Here is an 18319-nt window from a genome sequence, read left to right as displayed (position 1 = left end):
GATGTCCATCTGGGTGTAAGGAGTAGCCGAGGTGCGGGAGTGTTCCCATCAAGGGAGGACGGCAGCCCTGGTGGCTCCCAGCGTGGCTGGTGGCGGTGGTGGCCTGAGGAAGGGCCCAGCTGTGGAGCACTGCAGCCACCTGCCGGTCACCTCCCAACGCGGGCTTCAGACCCTCCTGGAACCGGGCAAACACCCCTCACCTCTCTGGCACAGCCTTGCTTCTGCCCCAACGCCGAGCATCTTACGCAGGCAGGGAGAGACCCGCTTCTTTCCCAAAGAGGCTCGCGCAGCGTTGCTAGGGAAGCTTCAGCATCAGTCTGCAGGTGCGCTAAAATCACTGTCACGGTAGTTAAAGTCCACTAGCATGGTGATCATGTAGATCTTAAGGAACAATGCCTTTGCCCAGTTTTTAGCCGGCAAAATATCACGGCACCCGTGGCGCTGGCTGCAAATCTGCATAGCGATTGCCCGGTTGCCACCCAAGAACGGGTCCGGGGAAGAGGCCGTGTCTCCGGTGAGACCAGCCATGCGGTTCAGAGGCAGGTACAGCCCCTTCTCTGACTTACTTCTATTTTCCCTGTAACTGCTTATGCTTCGCTGCTGCCACAGCCCCAGTTACCCAAGGTTCCCGTGGTGTTTGGGAAGGAGTACCTACCTGCCTTTACTAGGTGAGAGGAACTCAGGGTTGAAGAATTCAAGGGCTGGACAGGAGGGCAGTGCCAAAGCATACCAGAGCTTAATCCCGTTGCCCTGAACCCTGGGTTGTCTGCCTACTCTGTCCCCTGCTCAGGTGATGAGCTGTTTTCAGCTGTGATTTCGTGTATAACATGCCTATTTTTAAACCTTTTCTCCACAGTTTATTTATGACGAAAAGGTTTCCTGGTAAGTGAATCCCTTTTCATTTTTTCTGGTTATACCACAAAAGGGTTCAGGAGAGGAGGGGAAAGCTAAAAAGTTCTGCAGGGCCATTCAGGCAGCAGTTTCCTGCTGCGTGAGAAACCTCAGTGCAAGATGGGCTAGAATAACTCATTTTCTGAGCCAGAGAGGAAAGCCTAGGAGAGCGTCAATCAGCCTGCCTCCCAATACAGTGGTGGCAGTCGGTGCCCTCTGCCCACCCTGCAGCAGCCTGGGGATGGCGACGCGCTCAGCAGGGGCAGAGACGGCTGCTTGGGTGCCAGCATGCCAGGGATGTCAGCCACCTGGGAATGGAAAGCGCCACCCAAGCAATCATAAATGTGTATTCCAATATTTGCATTTTTAATAATTTAAAAAACAAAAGCTCCTAAGGCAGCATTAAAGAGTGAATGACGGGTTTAAAGAAATAAAAAACTTACATATGTTATTATCCCCATGAATGTGCTGAAATGTACTGCAGTAGGTATGGCAGGCTAGGAGGACCTCAAACACTTAAAAAGTGTACTTTCGGTTGTTTTGCTTTCATGGTTTTTTTGCAGCACCTTTCAGGGCTTGTAGAGTAACAGTGGTAGCTTTGATTTCACTCACAGCCATTATTATTTAGATTACAAGCACTAGGGGGAGTCAGGCTTTTTGGGTTGCATGTTTTCTTAAACTTGTTCTCACTGGGGGATTTATGTTTAATTTCAGAGAAGGATTTCTGAAACACTGAGTTTTGCAATGGCTTGTTTTCCTTTGTTTTGTTTTGTTTTTTTAACTAAAATTGACTCGAGGCCCAATTGTATTTGACTGTACCCTTCAGCTAAAACACATGAATGCGGAAGCCGAGTGTTGAACTGCCAGAAGCAGGGAATGAGGTATTGATACCGTTAGTGCAGCGTCTCAGAATCCTTAAAGAGAAGACGGCCCATGAGTTTTAGTATATATCATTCTGATAATGGATGATTTCCACAAGTACTAGCAGTTTGCCATAGGGAACTATGCAGGGTACAGCATTTTGGTCAATGAAAGAGATTACCTGGAAATAAGTTCTAAAAGTCATATTATATTGTGTTTTCATACAAATTTCATTAGTTTGACACAGAGACAATGGACAAAAAACCTGACAGCATCTAATGAGCAGTTTGAACGGCTGCCTGCTGCATTGTCTGTAGTGAAAGAGCAGCTGCCCCTTGTTCAGGCTGACTGGCCTGCTTCAGAAGGCTCAAAAAGCCCAACGACCTGCTTTACACCCATTCATGCGGAGCAGGGTGACTGCTCCCCTCCCTCTGCCACAGCCCCCACAGGTATTGTCCTTACAGAAGTGTCGGTGTTCCTTGGATTTGTTCACTGAACTTCGGGGTTTAGTCACTCGTTATTAGTTGATGGGTTGATTTGGCCAAGTAAAACCAGAAGTCAGGAAAACAAAGGAGGCATTGCACCTGGGTGTGTGAGCCGTGTCTTTATGCATTCCCTTTCCAAGAGGTATGTTAAGATGGCCCAAGAGGGTCAAGCCTTTCCTCAAGTTTGTAGCGTGACAGATGGGGGAACGGCTGAACTTGGGCAGCCAACTGCTGTGCCCTGCTCTGATGTGTTTTCTGTGTCACTCTTGTTTCAGGTGGGAGTCCTTAGTCTTAGTGCTGATGTATGTCATCTACATCGTTATCATGAAGTAAGTCAAATGTGCCCTCGGCTTGTTTAGGTCGTAAGGCTCCCTGCTCCGGTGCTTTTCCAGAGGTTGCAAAGGTAATTAGAGAGAGCCACAGGCTGTGGGCAGGGCTTCCATTGCATCACGCAGGTTGCCTGCCAGCAGCACTTCCAACAGCAGGGGTTAAAGCACCTTGCCCTGTCATTTATCCTGATGAGGCAGGAAGGGGCTGCTTGTCTCCATAGTACAGATCTGAGGATCAGACATCAAAAGGTGGATGATACTTTATGGATATCACCCTGTGTGACCCGACCAAGGCTAATGCAGTAACTTTGTGGCAGAGCAGGGAACCGAATCCATCTCTGAGTCCCACCAAAGCAGCCTCTTCTGACTTTGCCTTAGCACCCCTACTCAGAAATAGACACGCGGGAGATTCCAGTCTACTTTTTATGGGTGCTAAGCTCCACAGAAATTTGTTCTTACTTGCTTGGAGACCCATGACAAAACTACAGCACAATCAACATCGATTTTCTGAGCGTCTGTGTAACTTCTTTCACGCAAGTTCATGCTAGCAAAGCTAGTCTGTTCTGCTGTTTGGTTCCCCTCCTCCTGCCTTGTTTTCAAAAGGCAGTGGAAAGGAAACCCAGATTTAAACTAGAACATTCAACAAAACCTACCAGCTGCCAAGCACACCAGTGGTCTTGTCTCAACAAGTAAGAGTAGAGATTTGTTTTGAAATTATGACTAGAGTAAATATTGTGAGAGCAATTCTCAGTGAGAACAGCAAAACACTCGGGCTGGGTTGAAGGGAACACAGGTCAGAATTCATCTCACTGCTAATAATTAGAAACTTTGTCTTTAACATGGAGGGTAGCTTCACCCTTGCAATGATGAACTGACTGGCAGAACTGACAGTTGTAATATTTCAATCTGGAATGGATTTTTCTTCTGAAAGCAATGCTGTAGTGTGAACAGATGTTTCAGACCTGTTTGGATCTAGCTGGGGAGGTTGTCGGCCTAGTTAGGGACCTTGGCCAGGTGTTCACAGTGGGCTACCCTTGCCTTTGAGTGTCGTGGTGAGATCCTCAGCTCATGTTTGTGACAACTCCTGACTACTCTAAATAAAATAAGAAACAAAGATTTTTTTTTTTCCCCCAAAAATGTTGAGACAGAACTTAGCATATGGTGTTGTGTTTCTGTGCTAGGTCTTCAGAGGTAAAATAACACTCATGCTCAAGTGTGATTATGTGATAAAAAATAATTTTTGATGATAACAAGTAATCGTTATTTGCTGTACAGAATTTTAATTACACATAGTACATAAGCATACATGTCATTTAAGATTCATGTCTTGCATCTTTCGTAGCCTTCTGGGTACGGAGAGATTGCATTGTATGTTAGAGCTATGGCAGTTACAAAGTGATACCAGTTAGAGCTCTGGCATGCCGTGGCTACATTTCCTTAAAACCAGAGGGGTTTTCTTCCCCCGCCTTAGTTGGATCACACAGGATGTGAGTCTAGGAAAGGAAAAGTGTCGAGAAATCCACGTGGAAGAAGCAAAGGTATATCTATATCTGTTTCATTTGTGCAGGTACAACTCAACCATACATCACTGCTTCGAAAGGAAGACAAAAAACTCTGCAAACATGGTGAACGGTTTAGCAAATAACACGGAAATGGATGATAACAGCAACTGTGATGCCACAGTGGTATTACTAAAGAAAGGTAACTGTTCCAGTAAGTCACCCTGCTTGCTTGCATCATTCTGAATGTTTACAGGTTTGTCCACTGGTCATGCAGTGTGGACTGCTTTTGTCTTACCAGCCATGAAATAGGTGGGGAGGTGGCCCTTTTGTGAACCCCTGCCAGATGGCCATGGCTCCTGTGCCTGGGTGACCCCAGCCACCGCATCCTTCGCCGCTGGAGGCAGCTCAGGCCTCCTCTGGGTAGCTCTTGCTGCTGGACAAGTGCCTGACTGAAAGGACTCCTCCAGCTTCAAGCCTGACTTGCCCAGGGGCTACTTATTTAGAAGGATACAGCCACACCATTGTAAGTCCTCCTGTGAGTGCTGCTATTCTGCACTGAAGATGCCCATTTACATCTAGTACCTCCTGATAAATTTAAGTCCATTCCAAAGCAACATAAACTGAGCAGGGAAAAAGGCCCTACATATAGTTGTACACTTTCCACCCCAGTGAAGGGAGAGTGAGGACTCTCTATTGCTCTAGGTAGTGTGGTCTTACTGCACATGCTCTCTTGAATGTGTACAACTTTTCCATGTAAATAATCTCTAAGTGGATTTCACTTTGGCTGAAATCTGCTCCCATTTGACTTTAGTCATGATCACATATAAAAATGATCATATTTCTTCAGCTTAAAAAAAATCCCCCTGCTCCATAGCTCAGCAGTAGCTCAATGTGTGTGTCTGCAAGCATGTGCTAAACTGTATTTACAGAGGATAATTTTTTTAATCTCTGCAACAGTCAACAAGCATGTGCATAACTGCTTGGGATTTATATGTATTTATCCTCAGGAATAACTTCCCCCCCGCCCCCCTCCAGTCACTGGTTTAACCTGAGAAGGAGCTCTATCTTGTCTGAAGCAGTCCTGGTCTCTGACTACAGGTGGGCTGCCCTTTTTGTTTCCCTGGACTGAAAAAAAAGTAACAAAAATAGGTCTCCTTTCCTGGAAACAGTGATTGAAAGGCAGTCTGCATCCAGTAAGCAACTACACATGTAATGTAGAGGGGTTTATTTGCTGACATCAAACCCTTCCAGTCTACCAGAAGCCAGCTATCATGTCACTGCCCCTGTTGCTGAGGGAAGGCTTTCGTGAGTGCTGTGCACTCTGTTTTGGGGAAGCTGCTTTTGTGGGAACAGCTCTCTGTAGCCTGGGGCTCTCAATAGCAAAATTGTGCTGGCAAGATGACTGCACTCTGTACCAGTGAAGCTAGACTGGTAAAACTTAGTATGTGTAAACTCAGGCCTTAGTCATCTAGGTTTACTCAGTTACGCACAAATGAGGCAGTTCTGACTGTGGGATTTGGTTTAAATCTCCCAAGACTGCTCAGCTGCTGGTAATTTTTTGTTTTGGACGCTTGCAGTTACTCAAACTGGCTGAGGAAGGAAGATGAAAGGATTGCCTCATTTTCTTGCAGATTGTTCCTGTATTTACTTGGCAGTGGGCCACCAGAGGCGCAGACAGGCGTGTGGCACTGCTCTGCACACCAGCCAGTAGCATGGGGCACAAACAGCACCATTGCAACAGGTTGCCTGAGGGTTTCAGACACTAGCACATGTTTTCTGAGGCTTTTTCTCAACAGGGGGCCAAAAAGAATCAAACAGAAGTGTTTGTGTGTTTGGGGCAGTTCCCCCAAGTGCCGTGCAGGAAATGCCAACATGGAAAAAGTAACAATAAAAAGCTGGCTGGCTGGTTCGATTTTTTTTATTTTTTTTTTTTTAATATAGATGACCCCACTTATCTACCCCAATCCATGGAAACCTTCTCAGTCAGAAAAAAAAGTGACACTAAAGCCAAGGAGATACTCTTCTGTAAGACTAGCAGTGATGGTAATAAATAATAATGGCATGCAACATTTGTCAGTGTTCAGCACTGGTTTTAATAAACCAAAGCAGAGATGTGTCGGGGAAGGCCTCAGGTTTTCCTGCTGCCAAGTCCCAGTCCTGGCCCAGAATTTACACCCCAAGGTAGCATCCAGGCACAGAAAGGGTGGGCACTGGCACCGCGCCACCCCAGAGGTAGTGGGCACTGGCACTGTGCCCCAGCTGGAGCACGATTCAGGTACCTGCCCCTGTCTCCTTGTTCCTTTGCTCCCGCACTGCGGGTCACACCCCATGGAGCGGCGTCTGCGCTTGCTGCCAGGTTTGATGGCACTTCCCAGCCATGAGCTGCTTGCCCAGGATGCAGGAACCTGCTTTTCATTTGCATTGGTACCCTGCAGGAACACAGTGACAATTTGCTCACCCTTATGTACATTTAATGGTGGGTGAGGCCAATATCCTCACAGAAGTGCAGATTACAACAGTGGAATTAATGCAGCTTTACTGCAGCACCATTTCTACCTCGGTGGAATAGCTGCTGTGGAAGCAGTGATCTGCTTAACGCAGGCCCGTGATGAACTGCGCAGAGCAGATTTAATTCTCTGTAATGAGCATGAGTGGAGACACCATCTTGGTGATATATTTAAAGACAGAAATGGAGGACATGTGAAGATAGAAATTAAGGACAGAGGAGGCATATTTTGAATGGCAATAGCTGAAGGAATGGTTCTTACAAAAGGAACCTGTGGGTTTATCCTTCTGAGAGCCACGTAGGGCAGAGAGAGAGACTGCTGGAAGACGACCTCAATTTCTCTGTTCCTTCACTGCAGGAAATTTCCACCGTAAAGCCTCTGTGATCATGGTGGATGAGCTGCTGTCTGCCTACCCACACCAGCTTTCATTTTCTGAGGCTGGGCTCCGGATCATGATAACCAGCCACTTCCCTCCCAAAACACGTCTCTCTATGGCCAGCCGAATGTTAATCAATGAGGTATGTCTTTTCTCTCCCCCTGCTGCCCCTTCTGCTTCTGAATTTGCCTTTTCCAGTAGCAGTGTTTGGGTCGAAATGGAAGTGTTTCGGTTTTTCTGGATCCCTGATAGTATTTCCCCAGATTTTATCCTTCTGACACTGACTCTACTAATCCATCCCTTGCTGTCTGTCCTCATGGAGATTTTAGCAGAGAAACCTTCAAGGCATTATGTGGTTATGTTGCCTGTAGCTGTTGCTCGCAGGAGGTGCCTCCTGCATTGGTCTGACATTAATATTACTTGCACTTACTTAATAATATGGTACTCCACTGAGTACCCTACTCATGGAATACTTGCCCTGGTCTTGGAATACTCCTGCAGTCAATTCTACAGCCACTGGTCCTTCTCGTATAAAAGTTGTATCGGTGAGATTTATCTAGTCACCTGCAAGCAAGCACTGTGTTATACCTGATCAAAATTCATCCCTTTTGCTTTTAAAGCCAAATTTTTAAAGAACTCTGCACATCTCTCTTTCTCTGTTCCTCCCTTTCTCTTTAAAAAATCAAATTAAAAACATCTGTCTTTCAGCAAGAATTTGTGCCTTTATTTACAGAGACAAAGGCTGATCAATAGCAGGACTTACACCAATGGTGAGTCAGAAGTAGCAATCAAAATACCGATCAAACACGTGGTTGAGAATGGGACAGGCCCCAGCAACTCTGCTGAGCGGGGCGTGAATGGCACACGGCGGGATGAAGACATGGCTGAGGCTGGGAACGAGACAGATAACGAGAATGAGGATAATGAGAACAACGAAAACGATGAAGAGGAGGAGGAGGATGATGATGATGATGACCATGAAGGGCCATACACACCTTTTGACCTACCCAGTAAGAAGCTTCTGGGTTTGTGTTGTTCCAGAAAGCAAAACTCAGTTTGGGTATGCCAGAAAGCATTGCAGAGACATGTTGAGGTAGAAACGTCTCCGAGAGCTCCCATCAGCATGCATCTCCCAGTGTAGTTCCTGGTCACAGGTAAAAGATGAGAGGAACTGGGAAGCAGCAGAAACTTCTCAGGATGCAGACTCCTGGGCTTGGACGCACTTCTGCTGCAGCTCGTGCGTTGGCTCAGTGCTGCTGCTGCAGTCAGAGGGGAGAGGCAGCAATCTCCATGGTGTGTTTCCTACCCCCAAAACCTTGGTCACCCTCTGGAGAGGCCCTCTCTGCTGACTGCGGAGGAAGCTGAGGATGGTGGGGCTGCTGGCAAGGTGCCTGAATGCAGGTCAGATGCATCTGCATCTAGGCCTTACCTTTGCTGGGAAATGAGGTGTGCTCTTGCCTCAGTGGTCGGGTGTAGCGCTAGTGGAAACAAGGCAGTGGTGGTGCTCATGTGGAGCGGTGACAAAAGAAGGTCCTGGGCACCTCTGCTTCCTGCTGTTAACTAGGCACAGCCACAGTGTCTTCTTGCTCTTTCTGGAGGGCTTAGAAAGCCAGAACAGCTATGTGACTTGTGAAAAAGCATGTGTGCCTCGGGTTGCTGACCACTGCACCTGCAGGATGGAGATCTCCTTTTTGCCAAGTCCCTCTTACCCCATCAGGGCTCTAGTCCCGGGATGATTATAATGTACCCCTGCCCTACCTTTGACTCACACTTGCCACAGCTGGCAAGATCTGCTGTGTTGCAGACAAGCCAGAATACTGTGGGGAATGGTCCTGCCCTTTACAGGTGTGATACATTTTTGGGAACTCCTGTTCAGATCTCACTCAAACAGAATAGCTGTAGTTCAAGTAAGGGGAAAAAAAATGAGCCCGAAGAGAATAATTTAGATGTCCTATGGACCATGACACTAGATTCATAATATGGGAAAAGTTGGCATAGACCTCTGGAGATCTCTGGTTCAAATCCCTCCTGCCCAAGGCTGTGTCCAGTTGAGTTTTGATTATCTGTAAGGATGGAGATCCCACAGGTTTTTTGCATACCTGTTCCAGTGTTTGACTACCCTCGTGGTGGGAAAAAAACGAAAATGCACAACTTATGGTAGCATCTATTCTGAATTTCCCTTGCTGCAAGTTGATTCCATTGGCTCTTACAATTTCCTTGTGCATTTCTGTGAAGGGCCTGGCTCCATCTTTTCTGTACCATCCCATTAGGTGGTTGGAGATGGATCAGATCTCTTTCTAGAACTTTCTTTTTATGTGGTACCTGTAAGAATCAGACCCAGGGAGGGTAGCAGGAGATTGTGCCCTGACCCATTACTTAACAAACTCTCGGGGAAGCACTTCATACTCCTTCCCTGTGCCCCTCCCTGCCCTCCCATCTCTGCCATCACACCATGATCTTCTGAACAAGGCATGTCTTGTCATCATCTGTTTGAACAGCAGTGAGGCTGCAGTGTCCCTGGCATCTGGCTTGTTAATATTAACAAAATAATAACATTCTGGACTAAAGCAGACTAGAATTGTGATTGTTTCCCTTTTTTGTTTTACAGCTGGCAAGATAGAAATCTTGAAGTGGCTCTTTACATGGCCATTGAGTTTTGTCCTGTACTTCACAGTGCCCAACTGTAACAAACCCCACTTGGAAAAATGGTTCATGGTTACCTTTGCTTCTTCTACCCTCTGGATTGCAGCTTTCTCCTACATGATGGTGTGGATGGTATGTACTAACTAAAGCAGAAACCACAACCTGGGAGAGGCAACAGAAGCGGGTTTTGTCAGCTTAGAGGAGTGTGTAGAAAGTTTGACATACCTGAATTTTTAAATGAGAAGCCTTAAGTCTGCTTCCATTTCTATTAGACTTGTTCACACTGAGAGAAGAAAATTAGGGGCCAGTAGCCATGGCCTTTGAAATTGGTTCAGGGCTGGAATTTCACCCAGATTCTTTAACATGGGGAAAAATTATAGTTGCACCACTTTAACACCTCCTAGTTGTGCAGGGCAGTGTAAAGAGGCCCTGATGCTAGTAAGAATCTAGCCACAATAGCTTTTCTTTTCCTTGGAGGAAGCAAGCTTGAGAGACAGAGTTGAGAATGATAACACTTTGAAGCCAGCATGAATAAAAGCACAATATTCAGCCAAATTCTTGCACAACTACTCTAGTCCGACAGCAGCTTAATTCTACTTCATTATCCTAAAGGTAGAAGGGGGTAAATAAAAATGAACACAAGGAAATCCAAGCATAGTTGGCCTGTTCACAGGGGAGAAATTTTGTGCACTGGCTGGATCATTGAGCCTGTTAGCTTGCTGCAGGCCTCGTTACATGGTGTGTGTAGGTGAAAAGCATAAGTTGTCCTCATTAGGATTACAGAAATACCGCAGCATGGATTGTGTTTCCTTTGGAGCGGTCTCTACTCTTCAGCAGTATCAGGCAGTGATGGGGCATTAGCATCAGGAGAGGATCTAACAAGGGAAGCCTGGGTTTGGGCTGTTGCCCTTGCGATGGAGTGCACAGTTCATGGTCTGTCTCGGCATGGGACCCAAAGACCATGGAGATCCCTCACTAAAGCACTGGCCACTGCTTCCCGGCTGGGAAGGGGGAGGCAGCAAAAAAATCTTGACTGCCTTCACAATTAGTTCATGTACTAAATGCCAGCATGAATGCCAGGCTTTTCCCTGCGAACTAATCAAAGCAGTTACAGAAGAGGGGTTTTTAGTTTGTTTTGTTTTCAATAACCCATGTTACCCTGAACAGGAAATAGAAAGTTACTTGTTTTCTTCTGCTTTTTCATCTGTGAGGATGAGGTGTTTTTCAAGAAAAAAGCTATCCCAGCTTTCCAGAGCTGAAATACCAGAGCCCCCAGGGTCACTGGGCTGCTTCTAGCATAAGGTTCACATTTCCTTGAGTATGCTATGGGGAGTTCAGAAGAGCAATTAAATGTGGCTAATAGGAAATGGGTATCATTAGACAAAGGCATCCAAAATTAAAAAATATTAATCAGTTTGAAGAGCACTAACTTATCACAGACTGCATAGCAAAGGAAAGAGGCAATTAAAGGTGTCTCCGCTCTGCCAGTAGGAATTGTTTGCAGTCACTTGGGGATATGTCCCTGCTTATGGCATTTACATAGTATAATGAACCATGGGGTTGCTTTAGTGTCTGTTTAGCTATTATTTGTATATAATAATGTCTGCAAGCTTCAGCCAGGATCAGGAGACTGTTACACAGGCTAGTGGGCCACCATATATTTTCTTTTCCAGATTAGTGTCAGAAAAATTGTGGATGAAAGGTGTGAGGTGGCTAACAAAAGAGGGTACATAGCAGGTCAGTGCTGTCCTCTGCCAGCTGATGAATATACCAAAAAAGTCTGCCACTGCCTCTCTTTAAAGAAAGTGTGAGTTTGCACTGAGCGATAAACTCTGTCTCGCAGCATCTTGCAGAATTGGGCCAAGCTGGTCTCCGATTTTAATTCTTGTAAACAGCTTGACAGTTTATTTCTTCTCCTTAGGTGACAATCATTGGTTACACACTGGGAATTCCAGATGTGATCATGGGCATCACTTTCTTGGCAGCTGGAACCAGTGTGCCAGACTGCATGGCAAGCCTTATCGTAGCAAGGCAAGGTAGGTTCATCACAGAGATGCCATACTGCTATGGAAGTGCTTCCTTGTGTCCTCTTCCTCTTTAGGTAGCACAGATGTGTCTTGAATGTGAAAACACACAGAGCCCTTTTCCTGAGACGGAAATGTAAAACAAGAACAAAGAAGGAAATTATGTTGCTATTGCAAAGCAGCTAACAGGTTCTTAATGACAGTGTGGAACAAGTTTTGGCACTATTGTCAACTTCAAGCTTTCCCCAAAAGTCACAAAGTTTTTCTTAATTTAAATATTGGTGGTATAGAATCGTTTAGAACATGGCATAAAGGTCTTTCAGGTGACTTCCCAGCTTTTCTCCACAGTCATAAGGACTGGAAGATAGTACTGGTTTTAAGGAGTCTGGATTAGATCAAATTATTGTGTTTCTGTTTAAAAGACTTTTCTGAGACATGTCTGATTGCACATGGTTTCCATTCCTGCAGGTATGGGGGATATGGCTGTGTCCAACTCCATCGGAAGCAATGTTTTTGATATTTTAATTGGCCTAGGCCTCCCATGGGCTTTGCAGACTCTAGCAGTGAATTATGGATCATACGTAAGTCCTACATTTGTTCACATGTTTCTTATTTATTTATTTATTTAAATTTTTGAAAAGAAAACAGATCTATTTAAGAAAAAAAATAAAGTCCAAAATTCTGTGGATCGGATTTGAAGAAACAAATAGTTTTGCTCTGTTATGGTTTGGGAGAAGCAGCAGTTAATTGTCAGTGGACATTCCCCATCCTTTGGAGGACAAGCACTTCCATTTCTTCCTTAAAGGCAGCAGTCTTGTGCTGAAATAAGCTAACTCACTAGACTATACTGTATTTTTACTCAATTGAATATATCCCAAATAGGGAGAATGATCCTGTTGTTATAATAACACAGGGGGGATTAAAAACATGGGTAGAAAGTAAAGAATAGAGCAGACCTGTAGGGCTTTTGGTAAGAAAAATTCTAGTGTTAACTGAACTGGAAGATGAAGGAAGCTGTTAAATAACTGGACATTTCAGAGCGTGACCATCATCAGGAAACACTGCAGAGCTTTCCTGTTTGAGAAAACCTGCCCAACACCAATGAAACCGTTCTTTACTTCCCAAATGATAGAATAGCCACCTCCCCCTGTCCCCAAAGTTGTTGCAAGCTCCCTTCTAAGAAGGAAGAGCAGGGGATGCCATAAAGTCCCAGAGGAAAGTTGCTATTGCTGTTAGCTGGACACCACTCGGACAGCAGTGTAGGACAGAGGAAAGGTTCTTGATTACAATCACTGAGTGAATGCAAAGTTACAAGACCGGAGAATCACAGAATTGTTGAGGTTGGCAAGTACCTCTGGAGATCTTCTAGTCCCCAACCCTCTGCTCAGAGCAGAGTCAGCTAGAGCAGGTTGCTTAGGACCATCTCCAGTTGGGTCTTGAGTACCTCCAAGGAGCTTGTTCCCGTGTTTCACCACTCTCACAGTAAAAAAGCATTCTTATGTTTAAATGGAATTTCTGTATTTAAAATTGTGTTTGTTGCCTCTTGTCCTTTCAATGATTACTGCTCAGAAGAGTCTGGCTGCACCTTGTCTATCCTCTCCCATCAGGAATTTATACACATCGATAAGATCCCCCTGAATCTTCTCTCCAGGCTGAACGGTCCCAGCTCTTTCAGCCTCTTTTTGTATGTCAGATGCCGTAGTCCCTTAAATCATCCTTACGGGCCTTCACTGGACTCATTCCAGTAAGTCCATATCTTCCTTGTATTGGGGAGCACAGAACTGGACCAGGCACTCCAGATGTGTCTCACCAGTGCTGAGTAGAGAAGGATCTTCTCCCTCTATCTGCTGGCAACGCTTCCGCTAACACAGCCCAGGATGCTGTTGGTGCTCCATGCCACAAGGGTGCATTGCGGACTTGAGCTTGGTGTCCACCAGGATCAACAGGTCTTTCTCTGCCAAGCTGCTTTCCAGCTGGTCAGCCCCAGAGTGTTCTGATGCATGGGATTATTCCTTCCCAGGTGCAGGACTTTTCATTTCCCTTTGTTGATGTTCATGGGTTTGCTGCCTGCACATTTCTCCAGCCTGTCCAGGTCCCTCTGGATGGCAGCACAACCCTCTGGTGCATCAGCCACCCCTCCCAGTTTTGTATTAGCTGCAAACTTGCTGAGGGTGCCTTCTGCCCCACCATCCAGTTCATTAATAAAGACATTAAGCAGTATTGACCCCTGGGGTAAACCACTAGTGACTGGCCCCCAAGCTGGACTCTGAGTGCAGTGGTTCGGCCACACCACTGTCCAGTTAGTCTGTTCTTCCTCTGTTTGTCCGTGAGGACATTTGAGAGAGTGTCAAAAGCCTTGCTGAAGTCAACATAAACAACATCTGTTGCTCTCCCCTCACCCAACAAGTCCACCTCATCATAGAAGGCTATCAGGCTGGGTAAACATGATTTCCCCTTCTTAAATCTATATGTCTGCTCACAATCACCTTCTTGTCTTTCATATGTTTAGCAGTGGTTCGCAGGACTATTTGCTCCATCACCTTCCCAGGGATCAAGGTCAGGCTGACCAGTTCCTTGGATCTTCCCTCTTCTTGAATATAGGAGTGACAAAAGGAAGCAATGCTGTAGGAATAAAATCCCTTTCTTTAATGAGCAGCTTATCTGTAGCTCATCTATATTTCTGTGGAAAAGGATGAAAACAAGTGGCTGAACGGAAGCAGCCAGCTTTCGTGGAGGCATAACAATGTCACTACTGTTTTGCACACCCAAAACGTTCATTGTACAGTGTGATCACATGGTTAGAAAAAGCAGTTTTGGGAACAGCCCCACAATTAGCAGAGTTTTCTCAGTTTTCACTTGTAGTTCCTGGATTTCTCTCCCAAATCCTTGGATAATTGGATGTCAAAACAAAACAAGCCCTCCTCCCTCTACCCCCCCCCTGTTATTAGTAATTAATTATTTAAGTATTGCTGAGTTGCCAGAAAAGGCTAGAGTTAGCTGGGCCAAGTGTAGCCTGGTGACAGCATTAAGACCTGTGAGGTGCTGTTTGTTATTCAGGGAGCCCTGCTGATGGGCCTGGCACCAAGGTCAGCAGGGGCAGAAGACGAGGAGCTCCTCTTCGCTGAGGTCTGTAGGGCTGAGCCGTGGGCTGCTGGCACGGGTAAGGCCTGCTCACGGGGTGGGTATTCACAGGCTTAGGCCAACCTGCTCGCCCACTGAATGTGACTGAATCAGAAGCACTAGGTTATTTCTGAGCTAATAGTCATGTTTTAATACTGCTCCTTTGGTATTTGGCAGGATCCAAACGTGTCTTTGGAGCATCTCCTCCAAAAGAGGAACTCCTCAAAGCCATCATCATGCCCCTGTCTTGTGTAGGAAGGAGAGATTTGTAAAAGACAGAAAGAGCTTGCTTGGTCGTGGTTACTTTTGCATAGCCATCCAAAACCCTGATTGCCTCTGCAGAATGTTTAATATAAGAGGACTGTGGCAAAGTTAAGCTTTTGCTGAAAGTAGAGAGTAAATGCATTTTAATAAACAAGCTGTTAAGACAGTAATAGCTTTTGTGGAAGCCAAAAAAAGTAGACTGTGTGATTTGAAAGTTAAGCTTTTATGCAGAAGAGCCTCCTAGGAGACCCCTCCAGCCTTATTTTTCTGGAAGTCTAAACACTCAGGGCGCTCTCCAGAGCATGGTATTTCTCTAATATCATACTCTGTAAAATCCCTATGTATCTCTTGTTCCAGGCTGCCTGCCTAAGAATCCCCTATGGCCAAATTTTGCTCCCTGTTAGTGCTGGCGTAGAGAGTTCTGGCCTGTTACTGTGCAGAAATGGAGAAGAGGATCTGCTGCCTTTTTCTTTCCCTTTGTCTGCCTCTGTGCTGCATGCATGTGGCAGCGTGGTGTCCTGTGATTACGCGTATGCTGAACCTTCTCAACCACCTGCGCATCACTTTCAGCTGCTGTAGCACCCTTCGTAGGATGAGCTTGGGTTTGAGCCTTCCTTGAACTCCCTCAGGGCAGGTGGGTGTTTTGGAGCCCATTTTACAGATGCTGCATTTTGGTTTGAGGTGAGCAGAGAGCTTTGGATGAGATGCAGCCTGCAAGCTTGTGGCTGGTAGTGAAACATCGATATATTGAAAGCACTGTCCCACAAGGTCCCGGTTACTGCCTAGTTTTGTCATACGCCTGGCAGCAACCACAAGAAGCCCCACGTAGAATCAGGACTTCTTGTTTAAACAAGTTCATTCTATGAGGTAGTGCCTGAGGGGGAAAAATAAAGCTTGTGGCCTAATATATAAGACAGGAAAAGAGCAAGAGGGGACCTGTCAAAGAGAGACTAATGGCTTTGCTGGAGGTCACGCAGTAGGTAAGTGGCAGAACGAGAAATAGACTGAGAATCTCTTGAGACACATCCTGGCACTGGGTTGTTAAATCGCAATCATTTCGATTAAGTGCCTCTCCCACTTCTGACTGCCCCTTTCCCAGGCCCACTGTTGATGGATATTTCAGCTTAATATTTATTTTATTATTTATTTCTTGTTACCAGAAAGGAACGGAAAAACATCTTTTGCTTCTCAGGCTGCATCTTGGAAGCATCTGTCACCTGTTTTAGAGAAGGAAGTTCCTCTTCTTCTGTTTTCATACTTTAAATGAAACATTTTCCTGTAGGATGTGGGTACAGCGCAAGTGGAGCCTGCAGGGCAGCCACAGCCCCAGCCTGAACAGGGGGGCTGCACTCCCATGATGTGCTGTAGGAAGCTGGCACACCAGGCAATGCTTTGCAGAACTACTGTATGCTCCAGAGCACTGGTCTCCATTGTCATTCACCCTGCCTCACCCGCCTGTATCTGTTACTATAACCTAGGTCTGACTCAGCGTGATCATCAATGTGCAATGCTGGATTTTTATTCTCTTCTTTCCAATGCTGACTGGAGTCAGTCCAAACCCAAGCCAGAGAATGCTCCATCTCATCCTTCTCCAGGAAAATGTTAGTGTTGGTGCAGAGAAGAAAAGGTCCTCCTCTGCCCTCACCCTTTGCCTTCAACTCTGTTGTCAGTCCTGCAGTTCTTGGTTCGGGCCAGGCCACTGACGCTTTTCCCATCAAAGGGCAGATCTGTCCAGTATCAGACAGCTTCCACAGCAGATCCCTTCTGTTTCTACAATGTCTAGCCTACAACCCAACTATATGTTTATTGTTTTAAGATTCCTTGTTATTTCTGGACACCCATTAATGTCCAGGCACTAACTCTGCCTTCCGCCGTGCTTCCCACTGGAGCTTCCTATCTCCGCTACTCAGAGGTCACTTGGCCACCCTCCTGCTGCGGCTCTGACCTAGCTAATCTAGCATGCCAGCAGGACTTTCAGAGAAAAAGCAGCATCCCTCTGGACCTAGAGAGACCTTTGAAAGAGTTCACTTTCTCATCTCTTCCAGCTCTGAGTCCTGGACACACTGCTGACTCTGTAATCCTGTAAGAATCCTTCCCCAGTGGCCCTGGCAAATCCGGAGTGGAAGGACATTTGCTCTGTGTCTCCCATCCAATTGCTTCCCTCTGGAATTTTTTTTTTGGATGTGAAGCTGTAAATCAGGACCAGGGATTCTAGCCTAAGGATAAACAGCCAGGTTCATTTGTTCACATCAGCATTTGGGAGTATAATCATATGTTTATCCATCATTCCTCTGCCTGATAACTTCAGCCAGTTTCAGCAAAATTTGACAGTAAGTTAGAAGTCTTGGAGACATTACGTTCCTTTCATGCAAACAGGCAGCTAGAGAGAGGAGGAGTAACCCCAGCGTGAGCCACCTTAGACATCAGAGATTCCAGAGGAGAGCGGACACTCGAGAAACACACATTGAGACAGCAAGCGTCACTGCTTCGCCCCTGGCTGACCAGTTTGCTCTTCACTGTTTTAATTCCAAGGCACTATGATGAATCTTACGACATTAGGACAAAGCTGGCCTTCGTCTCCTCACAGCCAACATCCTCGTATCTGTTCCCTGCCCCACTTTGGCCCAGGTATCTGCATACGGACCACCTTAAAGCCTCAGAGGGAAGAGGGAGGATAGGGTCAATGGATCTGTCAGTCATCGGGCAAACATGAAGGTCTAGGACAGCAACAGGGTGGTGACTCCGAGTGTCTGCAGGCGTCCCTGCTTCCCACAGCATCACCCTTCACTTCTGTAGCTGTTACTCCTCCTCCTGCTCTGGGGGGCCAGACTCTTTCCAGCTGTGACATTAGCATCTGCAACCTGATGTGCTGGTATCACTGCAGCAGCAGTATGCAGCTTGGCAGGTATTAATGGATTAATTTATTCGCTGATCCCAAAAACGTGTGGATGGGCATAGAAGCAGGTGCATGCTGAAGCTACCTAGTCCCAGCTTCCTTGAATAGTTTGCATGTATTGAGTGCATTTGCTCCCAAGTTTTGTGACAGGGAGACTGGGATGGTTATACTGTAGTAGAGCAAAAGCACGTAAAGCAAAGTGTCTGGTCCCTTCCAAAGCTCTTAACAATACACGAATTCTCTCCAACCATAACCCCTGCATCTCTTGCTTAATACCTTGACTGTCTATGTCCGTGTTAAGTACTCCAGGGTGTGTACCCTCTGCAAAGTGAATTGTGTGGCACAGAGCAAACCAAGGATGTTTTCTCAGGAGTCTCAAAAAAGCTCCAGGAAGGAAATTCCACTGAAACCTGCAGGAATG

At 46.1% G+C, this 18319-nt stretch overlaps 1 protein-coding gene across 2 annotated transcripts in view; it reads left to right on the top strand.

Moving 5' to 3' along the window:
- SLC24A3 (solute carrier family 24 member 3) overlaps positions 1-18319 on the top strand; it is a 139829-nt gene that overhangs the window by 111455 nt on the left and 10055 nt on the right. For both annotated transcript variants that reach the window (XM_035898631.1, XM_035898630.1), the window contains 8 exons: positions 857-882; positions 2513-2566; positions 4134-4279; positions 6933-7093; positions 7685-7961; positions 9560-9726; positions 11516-11630; positions 12087-12199. In XM_035898631.1, the coding sequence (XP_035754524.1) occupies positions 857-882; positions 2513-2566; positions 4134-4279; positions 6933-7093; positions 7685-7961; positions 9560-9726; positions 11516-11630; positions 12087-12199 (1059 nt within the window). The remainder of the gene's footprint in view (positions 1-856; positions 883-2512; positions 2567-4133; positions 4280-6932; positions 7094-7684; positions 7962-9559; positions 9727-11515; positions 11631-12086; positions 12200-18319) is intronic.

Source organism: Egretta garzetta, unplaced genomic scaffold (genome assembly GCF_000687185.1).
Source record: "Egretta garzetta isolate BGI_Z169 unplaced genomic scaffold, ASM68718v1 scaffold198, whole genome shotgun sequence".
NCBI classification, from domain to species: domain Eukaryota; kingdom Metazoa; phylum Chordata; class Aves; order Pelecaniformes; family Ardeidae; genus Egretta; species Egretta garzetta.
Note: the sequence above shows the minus strand (reverse complement) of the source record. Positions and strands in the feature narration are given on the sequence as shown.